Here is a 20,750-nt window from a genome sequence, read left to right as displayed (position 1 = left end):
CTGTATCTTAAGAGGTCAAAATTGTAATAACAATATCGAATTTTACACACACACAGAAATCAAAAATAGGTTATTTTTGTTTTGGTGTGATCGGGGAAATGTCGGATTTCCTCTCCAACGAGTGTATAACTTGTCGTTAGTAGCGTTTTTGACAGATTGCCTGAAATATAAAACGGCTCGAAAAATAAAATAGATGGTATTCGAAATTCATTACTAATATTGTATATGATGCTAAAAAAAAATAGCCTATGCCACCCTAAACGAAATTAGTGTCACTAGTACATTTTTACTCGTCTAAATCTAAAGATTTTACTCTTTGTTTCAGAATTTCCTGTGTTTTTCATGTTAACCACTTATTTTTGCTATTTTTTCCATTCGGGCCCTCCCGAAATGTACCCCCCCTCTCTGGGAACTTTTTGTCTGTGTGCCTGCTATCTTAGACGTAATTAGTCAATACCAACTTTGAATTCACCATCCAGTCAGAAATTGGCGAGCTTGAAATTCCGGGCTTTTCTGTTCAAAATAACTAAAAAAAAAATTTATTGTTGCTGTTCCTTCCCCACATTTTTTATTATTACCCACCCCCCACCCCCCCACCTCCCGCCCCAAAGAAAAAAAATATTTGCTTACGCGGTTAGTTTCATTTACTCAATATCTTGAATAAAAGAAGGTGTTTCCACTCCAACCCTCTTTTAACCATACCGTATTTTATACCTCTGAAGAAATGCAGATTGTTCGTTCACAAGTAGTCTTTTTTTTTAATAATAACCAAAACACATTTTAACGAAACAATACGAAAATAATTTTATTGTAATTTGAGTTAGCTGATGCTAAAAAGTATTTAAGCACATTCTTTCTGGGTCTGGCTTTCTTTCCCAGGGATACTTTAATTAAAAAGGCTTGAAATATTACTTTGAAAAAAAAAGAAGCAAAAAACGAGACAATATTATTTGATTGTCTAGAATTATGATTTCCCTTGCATTATATCTTGTCTATATGACGCAAAACGGCTACTAACAAGCGTATGAATGATTTATTGATGAAAATAATTTACAATATATGTTTAACTATATATATATATATATATATATATATATATATATATATATATATATATATATATATATATATATATATATATATGTATATATATATATCATCAACCAGTGCCAACACAAAGAAAGAATTGTTTATAATATCCTACAAAAATCTCCGTGAAAGTCGTTTCATGAGTTATTTGTTTTTAAAACGTTGGTAGCTGTGGCATTATACCTTGCTTCCTGCTTGCGATATCTGCTTATAGCAATTGTTGTAGTTTCCATGTCAGCAGTGCAAGTGTTCTAGTCTATTTAATTTCTGGTTCCTATGGAAATAATCTAGCGTGGTGTTGTTAAAAAGTCTTTCTTTATTGATGAATAGGTTAATAACATCCTACTGCAATTTGTAGCAAAGCCCCTAGTGAATATTTAAAATTGATGGGATATGTACGCGAATTTACTTGGAACTTCGTTTGGGTAAATGAAGAAGGGGGACATTTTGCTAAGAATTTTCCGTAAAAGTATCTGAGAAATAGAGTGGGTCGTTCTAGTGTTATTTAGGCTCTCCTTTCAGAACCTTCCGCACTGTAAAATTCTCATCGATGAAATCCCCAAATTTTTTGGGACAGAAAATAAAACGAAGCTAAACTGGCTAGGAAAGCTCCCTTAACAACACTTTGTAATGTTCACATTTAAATTAAGTTTTTGTTTCTAACGCCTGCAGTTTCAATCAATCGATAAATTTATTAATGCGAAAAACCAAGCACTTACAAACATAAATTTTATACATGCCCTAGAATCTCAGATTGTAAAGGGCCAAAAAAAAGAAATAAAACAATAATATAAATAAAAAAAAAAAAAACAGAAAAAAACATACTTTAAAAAAAAATGGATCAAGAGACATTTATGAAAATAGGAGAATTAACAGGAAACTTCACAAATAACCGAAAAAAAAATATATAAACGAAGAAGATTGAAAATTAAGATTAAATAAAAAAAAAATTAAAATCAGAAAAATATATTGAATGAAAAAAAAGACATATAAACTTGGATTGAATTCAAAAAAAAAAAAAAAAAAAAAAGGGGGGGGGGGGAAATACTATACTGGAAAGACCCGGTGAGAAACTGCCTTTGCAGTAAGAGATAGAGGGACATCAGGAGGGAGGGAGTTCCATAGTAAAATAGATTGAAAAACAGGAGACCTCTGACCTGCTGTTGATGATCGTTTAGGTAAAATGAATCTACGATAAGAGCTACGTAAAAAAGAAGAGTACCTACCTGAGCCTGACAGAAAGAAAAACTGCTGCAGAGATGGTGGAAGTGTACCTAGAAAAGCAGAATGTACTAAATAAAGGTAACTTTTTCCCACAATACGATCCAGCGGAGCTATTCCGGTATCATTATAAAGATCAGAGGAAGGGTAAAAACGAGGTAGAAGAAAAGTAGCCTTCACTGCCCTATTTTCGGCTCTTTGAAGTGAGCAGAGAAGAGATCTTTTAGCACTAACCCAGACCGAGCAGTAATAAGAAAGGTAAGGAAAAATAAAAGCATAATAAAGAGAAAGCATAATATCTGGTGGAAGAAATAAGTTAACTCTGTATAACATTGAAGATTGGCGGAGGACAAGGGAACTGGTATGAGTTATATGGGGTTTAAAAGAAAGAAAACAGTCAAGATACACACCAAGAAATTTCATTATAGTAGCTTGCGGTATAATATCATTCCCATAAGTCAGGATGGTTTGCTCCCTTGCGTCTCTCATACGATAAGGGGTCCTAAATTGTATAATGGCACTTTTTTGGCTGTTGAGAGTCATACCATTTGACCAGCACCAATCTTTTACTTTATCAAGAAGACCTTGAGCTAGAGAAGTGGCAGATGGCAGGTCCACTGAAACAATGAGAAAGTTACTGTCATCAGCAAAAATAATAGGGTGCACAAGGGGATGAAGACCATCAACAAGATAATTAATATAAATTAAAGATAAAAGTGGTCCAAGCACAGAGCCCTGTGGGACACCTTTCACAATAGGCAAGGAAGAGTAAGAAGTACCACTAGCCAAAACATACTGAGATCTCCCTGATAGGTAAGACCTAAATCATTCAAGTGGGACTCAATGCACTCCAAATGAAAACAATTTAGACAAAAGAACAGAGTGAACGACCATATCAAATGCCCTTGAAAAGTCAAGAAATAGACCCAAAACACACAAGCCCTTGTCAAGATTAACCCGCACAAACTCTGTTGCATCTGAAAGTGCATGCGAGGTAGAAAAACTGGGACGAAAGCCATACTGATGGTTAGTTATGAGAGAATTTCCTGCAGTCGTATTAGTACGAAATACAAATGAAGAGAGTCTACAATACACTACTTTTTCAACAACCTTAGAGATTACAGGAAGGAAAGAAATAGGTCTATAGTTTGAAATTAGAGATGAATCACCTTTTTTAAACAAAGGTACAACATTAGCAACCTTAAATAAATGAGGGAAAACACTAGAAGAAAGAGAGAGGTTAGTTATGTGTGAGATGGGTTTAGAAACAAACTGACCAATTTTTTTAAGAACATTACAGCTCAAACCAAAACCATCAACTGAACGGCTACTTGAAAGCTGAGAAATAATGTTAGAAATTTCGGTATCACTGCGTGGGAAAACGAAAAATGTCTTTTCTGCTAAGGGAAAACTACTTACTCTGCTGTAGGGTGGATTAGGAACTGAAGGAAGTGAGGTGAAATACGAATTGAAGGCGCTTACTGAAGAATTTTTGTCCTCGAAAGATCCATCAGCTTTCCTGTAGCGACAAGGGGGGGACTGTTTTGAGTTTCTTGCGGGAAAGAGCTTCATTAACTACAGTCCAAACCTTTCGTAAAGTCCCCTTACATTCATCAATTCGATGCGAAAAAAAGAGCTCTTTGGTTGCATATACTGAAAAAGTAAGCACATTTTTATAAAGTTTATACTTCAAAAGATCATCCTGTGTCTCCCTTTTACATGCAGCCTTGAACAGAGACGCCTTCATATGTGTAGCATGATCAGACTTCTAGACATCCATGGACATTTGGGTATGGAATTCCTTGGCCTCTTTCTAAGATGAAAATGCTTATCCAACAGAGCTCCCATACGACACAAAAATAAATTCGTTGCACAATCAACATCATTAGCTTCATGAACACTAGACAAATCATTACTCTGAAGACTATGTATTAAATTAGAAATTTCTTTATCTGTGGAAGTTCGAAAAGAAGACTCACCCTGCTCATCCACAGCAATCTCAGTTTGAGGCACAAAAAGTGAAACATAAATAGGGAAGTGATCAGAAAGATCAGTGAAAACAATACCAGAAGTTAACTTAAAATTAGAAGAATAAGAAATGAAAATAATGTCTATTAAAGTGGCAGAATTTCTTGTAGGGTCAACGCGAGAAGGAAAAAAAATTGAAAAAAGAAGCCCTGAAGAAGAAAGTATATCAAAGAGATGGTCACATCCGTCTCTTGATCCACTATTTAATATATTAGAATTAAAATCTTCCAAAACACAAATAGGTTTCTTAAAGAAAGACACCGAACAAGAAAGCTGATCAAGCAAATCGCAGAACAGATGTGTTGGAAAAGGACGGGGCTTATAGAACAAACAAACAGTGTCACATGCAAACTGGCTTTTCGGATCAATAACAAGAGAATAAACTGTCCTACTATTTGACACTACTGATGTAAACATGGATTCAAGGTCAGACCTTCTTCTAAACTCAATATCAGACTTTATAAATAAAGAAATACTCCCTGAGCACTTTGTTACCATTCTGGGGATATGGACAGCAACATAACCATGCATATCATAGACTGTAAAATTATCACCATCAGATAACCATGTTTCTGTTGAACCTATTACATCAAAAGGGCAAGAATTATCAGACCACAAATACGATTTCAGACTATCCCACTTATCTCTTATCCCACGCACATTCAAACAAAATAGTTTGAAGCTACTATTTGAAGACAGTGAGGGTATAATTGAATCACAATAATGAATGATAGTGTGATAATTGCTGCTATAATTAACCATAGATTCAAGTAGAGGGTAAAGCATGTGAGTCATTTGTCTACCAGCCCTACTTGGTTGATCAAATATAATTGAGTTAAGAATAGAAGAATTCAAAAGAAAAGAGAAATCACCCATAATTATCACACATAATAAATGCACACATAGAAATATTAATGGGATGGCATATCCAAAGTATTGGGCCAAAGTATAGTGTGACACCAGTTGCTATTACGTGAGCTGCAGGTTTGCTCGATTGACAAACAAATAATAGAAATTAGGCTACATGAAGGTGAGAGGATCACAAAAAGCATAAAGAGATATCAGTAGAATGGCTCATTTTATTCAAAGTATTGGCCCAATTTATAATGTGGGACCAGTAAATTATGTAAGCTGTAAGTATGCTGACATGAAAAAAATATAATAGTAGTCAGCCTACCTGAAGGTGATAGGATCACAGACAAATATAAATGAATATCAATGGAATGACACATTATTCCAAATATTAGCCCAAAGTATAATATGGGTAGCAAGAAATTATGAGAGCTGTATATATACTGATATGACAAAAATATGATAGAATTCAGGGTACACAAGGGTGATAGGATCAAAAAATAAGATAAAGAAATATCAATGAGATGGCATATATTATTCAAAATATTGACCAAAAGTATAATATAGGACCAGTCAAAATTATGTGAGTTGCATGTGTGCTGACATGAGAAAAATATGATAGAATTCTGGCTACTGGAAGGCAATAGGATCACTAACCTAGATGAGGAAATAATAGTGGCATGGCACATATTCATCAAAATATTGGCCCCAAGTATAATGTGGAACCAGTCAAGATTATATGAGCTGCAATTATGCTGAAATGACAAAAATATGAAAGAAATCAGCCTGCATATAGGTGATAGGATCACAAACGAACATAAAAAAATAAATAAATAACAGTGTGATAACATATATTATTGATAGTATTTGCCCAAAATATAATATTGGACCAGTCAAAATTATATAAGTTGCAAGTGTGCTGATATGACAAAAATATGATAGAAACCAAGCTGCATGATGGTGATAGGATCACAAACAAACATACAGAAAAATCAGTGGGAAGGCACATATTATTATAATTATTGGCACAAACTATAATGTGTGACCTGTTGAAATTATCAGAGTCACAAGTATATTGACACGACAAGAATATAATGTAAATCAGACAACATGAAGGTGACAGAATCACAAACAAACATAAAGAAATATTAGTGGGAAGGGACATATCATCCAAACTATTGGCCCAAAGTGTAATGATACCAGTCAAAATTATGTGAGGACAGTAAAGAATAATAGAGGAATATTTTAAGAACATCAAGTAAATTCCTACAGAAACAATGCAATATATTATAAAAAATAAATCAAAATCCATCACTTTAATTTTTCTGCATTTGCAGCACATAAATCAATTTCATTCTGAATATTAAATTTAACCACTCTTCCAGATTGGGTTTTATACAGGATATCACCTTTACTGGACCAAACATTACGTAAGCCAAGCTTTGACTTGGCATATGAAAGAAGTTGTAAGCGGGGTTTTGTAAGCGTCTCAGAAAATAGAATCCCTGATCCTTTCAAATCCTTCTTTTGTCTGAGAAGCAGTTGACGAACTCGTAAGTTGCAAAATTCAACAACTATGAGTCTGGGTTTTGTAGATGGTTTGCCAATTCTTTTGGCTGATACAACATCAGACTGAATAATTGAAATGCCAGGAAATTTCCCAGCACATAGTGACAAGAATTGAATTTCAGTGTTTTCAATGGAGGCATCCTCTTTCACCCCAAAGACAATAATTTGGTTTCTCAAAGCCTGCTGTTCAAAACGGTTATTTAATCTTGCCAGGTTGGACTGTATAGGCTGGAAAGAGTTTTTAAGGTCTATCGTGGATGACTCTAAAGTAGCCAATGAAGATTCAACAGAAAATATGCGTCTGTTATAGCTTTCAAGGGTTTTATCCACTAGATTACTAAGATCTAGGTTGAGACCAGCATACACCTCCTGCTTGATTGCATCCAGCTTATCTGAAGAGATAGTGACATTACGTTGCATGAATGTCTGTTCTTCTTTCATTTTAACCACTGCCTCATCTACCTGGGAAGAGATCTTAGCCAATATAAGGTCATCAAGTAACCCTTTCACTGAAGATTTAAGGTTGTTAGGTTGTAGTGAATCTGCTAGCATTTTATATTTGATTTTTATGCTATTTATGTGGTTAGTGAGCATGAGCAGTTGCTCTGAAACAGATTCTGATCCAGAGAATTGGATTGACCTGTTAGACCTTAGTTCACGAGGTGGCTTGAGTTGACTTTTCATTTCTTATCTGAAGTAAACAACAAAACAGGAACAGAATAAGCAGTGGTATAAGACAGTTTGGGTATAAGGCAGGATATAGTCCACAATCAAGTAACAAATTTCAAATACCAAAGCAGGGGAATTGTGAAATTTGAAGAATAGAAAGCAATCAGCACAAAACATCAAGCATCAACAGCAACAGTGGCATAAACCCAAGGATTAGTTACTGTAGGCAAATTACAAGTTAAAATTGGTATAGGTCTCACCTGATGAGTCCCCTCTTACACCCCAGGGGTGGGGGCTGCTATGTGTGCCTGCCTTTACCCACTAGTAGGCAGACAGAACCAGTGCTTCAGGACGCTTAAAGTGTTGCTGGTTATGCCAGAAAACCTCAAATTCTGATCTGATCTGATATCCACGTCTTTTCAATTTTTAAATTTTTTGCCATTTAGGATAAAAATTACCACAATTTTATTTTCATTTCTCTCATTTTCATATAAGTTCCGTGTAATAATTTTTGGAATTTCTCTTTAGGAATTTTCAATGCCAAGAAAAAATAGGGATAGATGGTATCCTGGCCTAGATAAATTTGATGTGGGAAAAGAAAACAGTAATAGTTACTGCTGTAGTAGACTGCTGTAATTTTGTAGGTATAGCAATCTACTTATAACCAGTACAGTACGATCATAAAATGGCCTATAAGTTGGTAATATATAATGGCCCATAACATGGTATTCTCATGACGGTAAGGCAGCTAATCTTATGGATTATGCTATTGTAAACCGAAGGCTGGCAGGATCAATATATAGTAGAGTGTATACGAGTGCTGTTTTTTTATGTTAAAAACTAAAGATCACCATTAACTTGTGTCTGAGATAAATTTAAAACTGAATTTTATGAAGGGTAACTATCTTCCGAAAAGTTATGACGTTGGTAGACTCCAGGATCAGGATTTGAGGAAAACTTTCCAGGAACAGTTGAATACTAAACTACAGAGTTTAAAATTTGATAATGTAGAAGACTGATGGAATTATTTTAGGAAAACAGTTTGTAAAGTCGCTGATTGTGTCTTAGGGAGGAAAGTTTGGAACGCAGCTAGGAATATTAGTGAAAATGCTTTATATATAATAGAGAGGAGGACGCGTTTGTACAACAAATAATTTGAGTGATTGATCATGAAAGTAAGAGGAATGTAAAGAAAGTGTAGAAAGTATTAAGGAGGTGTGATGTAGAGGCCATGAATAAAAATGGCGAATATTTGGAAGACGCAGTCAAATGATATAACAGTAAAATATTATATTGGCACGTTAATAAACTTAGAGGGAATAGTCAGTCTGGACTTGCGTCACTTAAAGATAGGAACGGGGCCACAATTAGTCATAAGAAATGGGAAAAACATTTTGAGAATATGCAAAACCGTGATAGAGTTATAGGAAAAGATATTGAAAAGAAGGGAAATGTTTGTGACACTTTGGATGTGAAGGAAGATTTATGCTGAAGATTATGAATATGATTTTTGGAAAAGGAGTAGTACCTAGCGATTTAAGAAAACTCTAAATTAACCCTTCTAAAAGAAAGGTGATAAGAGTGAGTGTGGTAATTCTATTGGCATTAGCTTGGTTTCTGTAGGTAGCAAATTATTTAGTATGATAATACTTTTTAGACTTAGAGATGCTGCAGACAAACTTTTAAGAGAAGAACAGTGGGGTTTTAGGAAGGGTAGAGGATGTGTCGACCATATTTTCACTCTTAAATTAGTAACTGAAAAGTGCCTGAATCATCAAACACTCATCAAACAGTCCTCAGTTTTATAGACTATGAGCAGGCGTTTATTTAGCTGATAGAAGAGCTTTAGCGAAGCTCTTATCCTTGTATGGTATACCAGACAAAAAGTGATTAATACTGTGTACAAGAATTATATTGCTGCAGTTAAGGTAGGAAATGAGGTTAGTAGCTGGTTTCGTACTAAATCAGGATTTAAGCAGGGATGTGTTCTATCCCCATTTAGCTGGATCAGTTTGGTGTATTTTGTCTTACGGAGCATAGCAAAGGCAATGGGAGAACACGGAATCAAATGGGGAACTAAAACTCTCCTGGGCTCATATGATGCTGATGATTTAACCATCCTAGATGAAAATTTTAGCAAAATGAATTAATTTTTAGAGGCTTTGCGGGTTCAGGGTGGAAGAATAGGTTTGAAAATTAATTTCTAGAAGACTTTGTCGCTAAGACTCGGAAAAGTTAAGGTGAAAAGGTGATGTTGGGTAACGAAAAGATCGATCAAGAGGACAGATCGCTATCCTATAGGTAGTATAATTAGTAAAGATTGTTGTTGCAGTGACGATGTTAAAAGTAAAATCGCCAAGGCCCAAAGTGTTTTTTTCACAGTAAGTTTGAAAAAAGTCTGCGAACCAAGGTTAGAATATTGGATTCTACAGTGATGACAGTGGCCAAGAACGGTTCGGAAGCGTGGACGCTCCGAAAAACGGAAGAAGATTTGCTTGATTTTTTCCAGAGAATCGTTTTGGGTATCCCGACTGACTGACTGTATCTCAAATAGTAGGCTGTACGAAAAATGAGAAAAAGGTTGAGATAGGTAGGATGTGTTCTGCGGATGATAACAGATTGCCAAAAATTGTCCTTGTCGGCCAACCTCTAGGGCCAAATGAAAAGTAGGTTGTCCCTGGTTGGAATGGGATGATGTCGTATAGGAAAGATTTGAGGGAATGAGAACTTCTTGGGGGGTGTAAAGAGGGAGGCTTTGAATAAATTAGGATTTAAGAGGAGTCTGCATAGCTGTTTGCCTCGGGCAGCTTGGTGCGTCAGTGAGTTGTTAGTAGTGGTAGTAGTAGTAGATAAAACCAATAATTTATAACAACTTATATTTATTATAAAGGGATCGACTTTATTTTGACCTATTTTAAGGGGAGGGAGGGTTTGTGATACTGCTTACGATAGTTAAACTTACAGAAAATCCTATTATCAAACAAAAAAAAAGTAATTTGTTTTTTACACTGTCAAAGCTATGTTGCCTAAAAGTATATAGTCATTGCATCTACATAATAAATTTTATTTTGATCACCTGTTTTCTAATGGCAACAATTCATTCGGATGGCAAGAGTCAAAGGCTCTCGTAGTCGAGAGTTGTGCCTTTTTTGGTAAAACCTTGATTTATAAAAAAAAGGCAAATACTTTATTCGTTTGGGCAGTCAGGTGTCGTAAATTCAAAATCTCTAGTCGCCCCTCTGTTATTATTATAATCTGTTTGGGTGACCACACATGTTTTCTCCATCGTGCTTGGAATTCAATTCAGCATCCGTAGAGTTTCTTAAACCCAACCGAATACTCTGTTAGCAATAAATGACAGCTTTATTAAGACCGGCCAAGACCCGAACTTTCTAAATATGGTCATGTTTCATATACATCATAAAAGTTGTTAAAGCAGAAAAAACTAAATTCTCCACCTGTTACCACTTCTGTAAGTCATTTTTATGCAGAAAAAAGTAACATCTTCCAAAGGACACAAACGTTCCGACAAACCTTATGCATTATACTTTCAAATTTGTTTGAGATAATTGCCTATGCTAATGTTTGGAATTAATTTTAGCTTTATTTGTCTTGTGGCTTTTAAGAACGTGACAGTTAATCATTGTTTTGACCTGTCACTCTCTAATTGACAAGGATGCATGATCCTTGACAAGGTGAAAATAATTCAATAAAGAACTCTGTATGCATACACACACAGTTATATATATATATATATATATATATATATATATATATATATATATATATATATATATATATATATATATATATATATATATATATATATATATATATATATATATATTTGACCCCCCCCCCAACCGATATTTTTTCTGACTTTTAAAAGAGTAAGAAAAATGTATATAAACAAATTTGTGATACGCTATGTATAGTTTTTTTTTTAACTTCTCCCCAGTGAAGTTCAAAAAAAATTTTGGGCTCATGGCCAAAAGGTCAATGAATCTTATTAAGATCTTATTAGATCAAAAAGGTCTATTTGTGAGTTTAACAGGGTTTCGGTAATGTACGCTCCTTTATTCTCTGCTACACAGGCTAATCTGCTAGAATCAAGAAAGAGCGGTGACTAACTTTAACTGTGGAAAATCATTCATGGAGCGGTTTTCAAACTTGAAGCACAGTCGGTGCTTTCAAAAATAAATAGAAAAATTTTCAGCTTGAAGTAAGGAGCAACATTAAAACTCAACATTAACAGAAATTATTCTGCATATGAAGGGGCCACTCCCCCTCTCAATACCTTGCCCTTTACGCTAAAGTGTTTAGCATTAAAAAAAAATGCTTTCTATTTTAACTAAACGGCCCTTGAGTTTCAGGAGTCGTTCTTGAAAAATTGAACAAACAGTCGAACTTAGCGTAAAGAGCAAGGTACTGAGAAGGGGTGGGGGGGGGGGAACCCCTTCATTTTCGGAATAATTTTTGTTCATTTTGAGTTTTAACGTTGCTCCTTACTTTCAGTTGAAAAAACGTGTTTTTTTAATTTAGTTTCTGATCGTTTTTCAAAAAATGCCAGCAAACCTGACGCCTCCATGGTAAATCACTCCCCCCCCCCACGTTAAACTCCACCGTGGATAGTTCTTCCCACGTAAAATACCTCCCCCTCCCTCCCCCGTTAAATTCACCCAGATCATCTCCACACATAAAATGGAATCTTCAGTTTGTATGTCTATAATTTTATCTCGTGTAGCTGGAATAAGACCAGATAGCTCTAGAAAAATACTAGGTTTACTGCCTGCAGCTGCTCAGAAAGAGATTTTGTGGCACGCACAATTTTTCTGGTAGATGAAGTGTAAATATAAATTCATGTCTGAATTCTGGCTTCAAGTCCATGCGCCTGAGCTGGCGATTTTCTATTGCTAGACGTTTTGGTAACTGATAAAATGGTGAAATTACAATCATATTTATTATGTATTTTACTCACTGATCTAATAGTATGTTCTTTTAGTAAATCTTAATGTTTATAATCTGTATGGGTATCTTTAAGTTTTATGTGATTATTCATTTTAATTTTTGTTCGTACTGAGCTTCGTTTATTTTTTGATAATAATTTCTGGTCGTTGTAACTTTGAATTATTATAGGACTTTAGTTCTGCTCGTCATAATTTGTAATATGGCTCTTTATATTTCTTTGAAAACTTCTTTTTCTAAAAGTTTTTCTTTAAATTAACCTTTGTTCGTTTTTGATTGCCAAAGTTTTATAATTTGTTAATACTCTGAATACTTCTTCAGCTCTTTGGCTCAAGAATTAAAATATGGGATTCTAATGTAAGATAAACGCACCAGTTTGACAACCTGGATGCACTGGGCATCTTTCGATTCAGTTTAATATTCGCATCAAAATTCTCTGAAAGTTACAACTTAATACCCTTGGCCATTTCTGAGATTGTGCAGATACACCCTTTTGACAACTAGGATGCACATGGTGTCTCTTGATTTAGGTTGTATAAAGTGATTTGAGCGTTCTCTCAACACTCCCTTAAAGTTCGAACTTAACACCATATCCGTTCTTGAAATATTATAAATACGGTATTTTGACAAACTGGATGTGCGTTGCGTCTTGATTTACCTCAACATTCTCTGAAAGTTTCCATTTGATTCTCTTAACCGTTCCTGAGTAGTTTCATCTTAATGCTCTTCATTGTCCCTGTAATATTAAACGCACCAGTTTGACAACCTGGATGCACTGGGCATCTTTCGATTCAGTTCGATATTCGCCTCAAAATTCTCTGAAAGTTACAACTTAATACCCTTGGCCATTTCTGAGATTGTGCAGATACACCCTTTTGACAACCGGGATGCACATGGCGTCTCTTGATTTAGGTTAACTTTCTGATTGACATTTTCTGATAGTTTCAGCTTAATGGCTTTAGCCGTTCCTGAGATATTCATTTTGACAACCGGGATTCACATAGTGTCTTTTGATTAAGTTCAGCATCCCCCTCAACATTCTCTTAAAGTTTCAACTTAATACCCGTAACTCTCCTTAGATATTGCAGATATGCTATTTAGAAAACCCGGATCCACATATTGTCTTTTAATTTAGTTTAACATCACTCTTAACATTCCCTGAAATTTTCAACTTAATAACCTTAGCCATTCCCGAGATATGGCAGATAAGCCCTTTTGACAACCTTGATGCACTTAAACACTTTTGATTTATTTTAATAGTAGTACTAGTAGTAGTAGAAGTCGCAATAGCAGTCACATTCGTAATCAAAGTAGTAGTTGTAGCCGTCGTAAGTAGTGGCAGTCGTAGTCCCAAGTAGACGCAGTTGCAAGTAGACGTAGTCGAAAGCAGTAGCAGTCGCAAGCAGTCACAAACACAAGTAACTGCAGTTAGAAGTAGTTGCAGTCTGCAGTTGTATTTGCAAGTGGTTGCAAACGAAGTCGCAAGTAGTAGTCGCAGTCGCAAGTAGCTGCAGTTTCAAGTGGCCGTTGTCTTAGCCGCAAGTATTTGCATTCAGAAGTAGTCACGGTAGTAGTAGTAGTAGTATTAGTCCTGAAAGTTCAAAATTAATGTCCTTATTTGTTTATGAGATATTGCAGAAACGCCCCTTTTGATAAATTAACCAAAAAAAAACAAGTTTTTTTAACTGAAAGTAAGGAGCGACATTAAAACTTAAAACGAACAAAAATTATTCCGTATATGAAAGGGGCTGTCCCCTCCTCAACGCCTCGCTCTTTCCGCTAAAGTCTTTTATTGTTTAAAAAAATAAAGTTGTGAGACAGAGTCAAACTTTAGCGTTCGCTCCCTAGTCAATACCTCGCTCTTTACGTTAAAGTTCGAATTTTGTTCGAATCACAAACCTCTGAATCTCAAAGGCCGGTTAATTAGAATAGATAGCTCTTTTGAAAGTATTAAAAAACTTTAGCGTAAAGAGCGAGGTATTGACTAGGGGGCGAACCCTCTCATATACGTAATAATTTCTGTTTGTTTTGAGTTTTAATGTTCCTCCTTACTTTCAGTTGAAAAAAAATTGTTTTTTTTATTTCATTTCTGACCGTTTTTTAAATAATGCTGGTAAATCTGGCGCCCCTTCATGGAAATGTCCCTTCCCCCAAGGAAATATCCTCCATAGAAAGATCCTCCCCCGTAACCCCTACTCCGACCCCGGCCCCCCACTAGAAAAAAACTCTTTCGAAAAATACCTGTACGCGTCCCAATAACCAAAGCTATGTATAAACAATGGACTAAGTATATAACTGTCAGTCCTTCCATCGAGTACTGTGGGGGATTAAGTCATCCTCAAAGACCCTACTCGTTAGATTTTAAAGTATGTTGGACTTAATAACCATCTCAAAATTTTTATTGGAGGACTTAGGGAAGAAAATTAGCGTGAGAGGGGGCCAAGTTGCCCTCCAATTTTTTGGTCACTTAAAAAGGGCACTAGAACTTTTAATTTCCGTTCGAATGAGCCCTGACACGATATTCTAGGACTACTGGATCGATACGATCACCCCTGGGGAAAAAAATAATATAAAAAAATAAACACACATCCGTGATCTTTCTTCTGGCAAAAAATACAAAATTCCACATTTTTGCAGATAGGAGCTTGAAACTTCTTTATTAGAATTATTTGATACGCTGAATCTGATAGTGTAATTTTTATTAAAGTTCTATGACTTTTATGGGTTGTTTTCCCTTTTTTAGAAAATAAGGCACATTTTCTCCGTCGCGTAACTTTTGATGAGAAAGACTAAACTTGATGAAATTTATATATTTGAAATCAGCATAAAAATCTGATTCTTTTGATGTATCTATTGGTATCCAAATTCTGTTTTTAGAGCTTCGGTTACTATTGAGCCGGGTCGCTCCTTACTTACAGTTCGTTATCACGAACTTTTTGATTGGACAATTAGACTGTTTTGAACCAAATGGTTGTTTCAAAATTTTGATCGGATGTGAATGGGGGGAGGCAGCTAGAAAGGGTGTGGGAGGGTTGATTGCCCTCCGTTCACCTTTAACTCTTGAAAAGGGCACTATAACTTCCAATTTTCAATTGAATGAGCTCTCTTCGAAGTTTCTACGATCACCCCTTTAAAATGATGCGGCTCTTGGGGAAAAAAAAATACTTTAGTTCTTATGGTTCTTTAATACAGGAAACGCTAGAGCGTTGTCGCTGATACACATCTTTCAGGATAAATGTTATTCATTATTTAGAAATTAAATTAGTAATCTTTGTTACTTTTTCGCTTTAATTTGACAGCTGTAACAAGCGTTAGAGTTGGAATGCAAAACTGAATTTTCCTTCCTTTGTTGGTCCCGAGAGTGTTCAACTTCATTCAAAATCGATTAAAACTGTTTGTAAATTTCTACAGGAAATGAAGCCCTTTGATTAACTGAGAAATGTGTACTGTTGACATTTCTAACGGAAAGTAGAGATACGCTTCAATAAATAATATCTTCACCGGTTTATTGATTGACAGTGTTATGCTTAACTGTGCTGTCTACTTTGAGTGAACCTGTAGTACAGAAACAATTTTTCTTTTTAAAATTTTGCTAATTTGGAACCGTTTTAGAATGAATAATGAATAATATCCTCTCAATTACTTGGGCTATCTGTCTTGGCTTTTCTCTGTCTACAATTAGCAATGTCTTGATGCAACCTATGCAACCTACTTAAAAATACTTGATAACTTCAATTCAAAATTAAGGGACTGGGTCGAGGCCGAGTCCGTTGACAATTAGCCACTAAATAGCACTAACTAAGTGCTATTTAGTGTAAAAAAAAAAAAAAATCTGCCATTGTCACTGGCCATTGTACGCTTCATCTTCACGTTTTTCCAAAGGGAAAAACGTGAAATCCAGATCCATAATATTGGTCAAGAGAATTTGAATAATCATTCAAGACCGTTTAATTTTAAGCTGTAGCGCAAGTCCTGGACCTTAGAATTATTTTATAGAATGATTTGTAACCAATACCTAACGAATTAACTCAGTCATATATATCTCGCAAAAAACATATCTTTATGATATCCATCAGATCAAAGTAAGTTATTGTCTGAGTCTTTGTAAGTTGAACCAGTGATGCCACTTATCTTATGGAATTCTTACCCATAATTCCTACATAATTTTTACCTATAATGGCCGGTCGGGATACCTTCGTGGAATAGTTTGGGCGAGGTCAGCAGTAAATCCCATAGTTACTGCTGTATTTTAACGAAAACTAACGTTTACCTTTTTTGTATAGTTGCCCAATTTAGGCAAAGAACTTCTTGTCTCGGCTAATCTCTTCTTTATTATAAATCAAAAACTACGAAAAATTCTAAAAAAGAAAACAAGTCTTTGCGATAATGTAAAGAGCGAAAGTGGAACTTAAAATAGAAAAAAGTTGCTTCTATGCCTCTTCAATATATGACTGTAAAATTAGCATAAGTAAACTTACTGTTGATATTTCCCTGTAGTTTTAGAACTGTGTAAAACTAGTGGTTTGCTGAAACCACAGAACAGCGTTGGATTTTTGTGGAGTGGACACATAATGTGCTTAGGAGTTAGGATGCGTTTACCGAAGACAATATTACTACTAATCTTACAAAACTAATAGTTAACAGCTCCTTCTTTCTCTATGAATAAGTTAAACCTGTCTTAAGTACCGACGATTCATATATTTGATGATTTTCTCCCTAAAAAAAAAAAAAAAAAAAAAAAAAAAATCTAAGATTTAAGACTAATTTATTTAATTAACTTGCATGTTAGTTCTAAATATAGAAGGTAACTCATGTTAGAATAGGTTGTTTGGAAAGTTAAAATTTTCAACTAGCCTACTAGCGAAAGTATAATGATGTTACACCTTATCTCTTTTCTTTAGTTCTTATAGACCATACACTCATAAGTTCATTGTTATGGAAACATGAGTATAACACTGGGTACATACGCATAGGTTTGTTAGGGATCGGTTGAGTCAGTGAAAACCCCCCGACAAAGGGGCATTGAACCAAAAATTCGAGAATCGCAAGAATCTGAACATTGGCAAGGGTGCAAGCTAAAAAAAAAAAAAATGCAACCGGCCCTGTATAGCACCATATGAAGCGAAAGGGAATAAAAATTAACACAAGTCTAATTGTTACTTATAGTGTGAGCTGGCGCTCCAAAAAATATGCATAATGACTAACTTGGTTCTGATCAACGGATTTGATAACTTTATCAGGTTCCCACTTAAGATGTTACCTCTATTTGTTCTGGCGTCAACCTCAGTAGAGTTAAATTTGGCCACTCTACCTTCTATTTCACTTTTGAATGCCATCTCGAGCAGTGTTAATCTAAATTGGTCTTTTGATTTCTTCCTTCAAGTTTCTTGAGTTTTTGCTTTTTTGTGTAATCTTGCTTCTTCCTTTTGATGAGCTCGCTTTTTTACTGTTTCTTGATATCCTTTTCTTTCCTCTTCCATTCTCTGCAATTTCTCTTCCCCTCCCCCATCTTTTTCTCTTGTTATTTTTCAGTTTGATGGGATGGATGTTGTTCAGAGGAATTGATGATGTATCATGTGTAGGCCTAAGTATCAAAATGATAAAAAAAGAGGGACAAACCGGATAATTATGAAAAGAAAATGCAAAGTTTTGGTAAATATATATATATGTTTTCTCTGATAAAAATATGAAATTTATTTTTTCGGATTTAGAAATCAGAGAATAAATACAAAGTAAAAAACGTTGGACTTTTTAATTGAAACTAAATAGTAGTTAAGTTAGAAATGACCAATAATTATCAGTTCTTTGAGAGGGGTCCCTTCCAGACCCCGCCGAGGAGCACCTACATATGAAAATGACGTGCATCAGGTGGCGCATGGCATACTGAAGTGAGTGCGGGGACGTGGGAAAACAGATCTGACTCATAAAACCAACCCAAATTGTGCTGACCAAGTTCCCTGTCTTTTCCCAACTTAGATTTATATATGCAGGTTTTTTTTTATCAAGGCAGAAATCGATGTCCTGCAGCCTACTCGTGGGCAAGCCCAAAAATCCACCTTGGGTTTCCTGCTCACTTTCAACAGCAAACAGTATCCTCTTCAAGTCTTGCCATTTTAAGAGAGAACAATTTTTTATTTAAATAGTGATTATCTTTGCTATTTTCAGGGTAGCCTTCGATGAAGATAAAACACCCGTTTTCCAGAGCGATGAGCAAATAGTGCTAGACATTCATGCTGTATCGTCGCTGTTGAAAATGTATTTTCGTGAGTTGCCAAACCCCTTGTGTACCTATCAACTATATGATAAATTTGTTGAAGCTGTCCAGCAGGAAGATGACGAGTCTAGATTACTGTGTATGCGCAGTGTTGTCATGCAGTTACCCCCTCCCCATTACAGGTTGGTTGGAATAATATGTGGCTTTTGTTAATTTGTCTTAATTTTGGGACCATTGATGTACATTTTCGGCCAAACAATTATCCAAAAAAAAAGAAATCTATAGGTGATTGTCTAAAGGTCATATTTTATTTTTGAAGTTAGTAGCAAATGAAAATTATTCCCCGATAGGAGTTGCTGGGCATGCATGCCGGTAGGAGGGACTGGCTAATTTGGGCAATCCCCTCCCCGTTCCCAAGGTAAACACTCAAAAATGAAAAAAGATAGAAAAATTGGTAACATTACCATTTAAAACTTAGGAAAAACAAAGTTCCTAATAGTATTTTGCAAGTCCCTGTCCTCCACCTCTTGTCAAATTTCCCGGTGCTGCTAATGGTGCTAGGAGTATATTTGATATGAATTTGGTCAAAATATCATGTTTTACTGAAAGAGGTAGTTTAAGGAGGGAGAACCATTTGAGTCTCGAAAAAGAAAATCGTAACAGTGAAGACTTTTAACTCTTAGGCGTGTGTTAGCTTGAAAACAACGTAAATATCAATGCCAAAATATAACGAAAACATTTTACATTTTTCTGTTCCTTTTTTCTATCGCAAGAGGGTATTATACATCCCTGTTCAACTCATGGAATTGAGTCCGTTACAGGGCTTGGTTTGGTAATACTTTTGTGCTGCTGAAATTGGAGAAGAAAGCTTAAAGAATAAACGACTTTCTAGTGTTACACTGTAAAATAGACATTGTGATATTTCTGTTTTTCTTAATAACCGGGAAATTCCTGGACAATCCTTAGGAGGAAGTCTCCCATTCTCTTCAAAATATGAATTGGGGCAATGGTGGAGCTTAGTTCAGTTGTAACCAGTGGTAATTTCCTTGTAATCAATAGTAAATCCACGGATCGTTGTTTTACCAGATTTTATTTTTTTTTAAATGTATATTTATAAGAATTCTTACACTCGAATTACTCTCGTTTTTTTCTGTTTTTTGAATGGATCTTAATTTAGGCTCTAATTAAGCCTAATTAGCCAATCTGTCTCTGAGAAAAAAAGATTTCAGGTTCTCAATTTAAAAAGACAGCAAGTCATTCAATATTCTTGTACATACCATTATGCGTGCCAAGTACAATGAATGAGGCATAATGGAGCCGATCCTTGGTTGGCGCTAAGCCATACTGATGCATAAGACAAGGCTATGCCTCCTATAACGAGCGTAATTATAGTTGATTCTTACATTGCCAATTTTGGGCTGTCTAATTGTTATGCATGGATAGACTGTTATTGAATATATATTAGTTGACTGCCAGTATTTGTTTACAAAATGGCCACTAGGATATTAGTTCTAGGAGAATTTTGTCCTTTCAAAATCTGCAAAATGGGCCTGAAATGCAATGCTGGCATGTATGTCACTGCTGGCAAGTAATATGTTTTAGGCGGATGAAGCTCGCTAAAACAACACCCAGAAAACCATTTAACAAGTGAATCATATGAAAAGCGTTGAAAATTCTGGGAAAGAATAGGAAAAATCTTCATAGTTCGGGGTGGGGAATCTTTGCAAAGGGTGATAAAACATGAAACTTAAGTTTTCTTTTAAACTTCTTTTGTGGCAGATAAATAAGACAAAAAACATTATGTATTCTGTCATCATTGATAAAGATTACTATGTTTAGTTACTGTGTAAAATTACTAATTACAACTACTATGTAATTGCTGTTTAATTATAATGTTAAATTGCTATTACCCAAAAATAATTGTGTTTCTTCTTAATTGATAGCGAATTTAATAATTATGAATTAAAACCATTTATCTCATAAAATGGAACAAAAACACTTCAGTTGGAAAAAAGTGAGACAAGGTAAAAATGTGTGTTTGGTTAAATTAGGTTAAATAAACATTATGGCTTTTATACGATTTTTAAGGGAATGATCTGGAATGGAATACCTCAGAAACAAAGCCTCATCTCTTAAATATCAA

General features: G+C 35.1%; 1 protein-coding gene across 5 annotated transcripts in view; it reads left to right on the top strand.

Annotated features, from left to right (window-relative positions):
- CdGAPr (GTPase-activating protein CdGAPr) overlaps positions 1-20,750 on the top strand; it is a 286,444-nt gene that overhangs the window by 235,272 nt on the left and 30,422 nt on the right. For all 5 annotated transcript variants that reach the window (XM_089090758.1, XM_089090757.1, XM_089090756.1 and 2 more), the window contains one exon: positions 18,559-18,789. In XM_089090758.1, the coding sequence (XP_088946884.1) occupies positions 18,559-18,789 (231 nt within the window). The remainder of the gene's footprint in view (positions 1-18,558; positions 18,790-20,750) is intronic.

This window comes from Artemia sp. Qi Xiang Cuo, chromosome 6, assembly GCF_049724085.1.
Source record: "Artemia sp. Qi Xiang Cuo chromosome 6, ASM4972408v1, whole genome shotgun sequence".
NCBI lineage: Eukaryota > Metazoa > Arthropoda > Branchiopoda > Anostraca > Artemiidae > Artemia > Artemia sp. Qi Xiang Cuo.
Note: the sequence above shows the minus strand (reverse complement) of the source record. Positions and strands in the feature narration are given on the sequence as shown.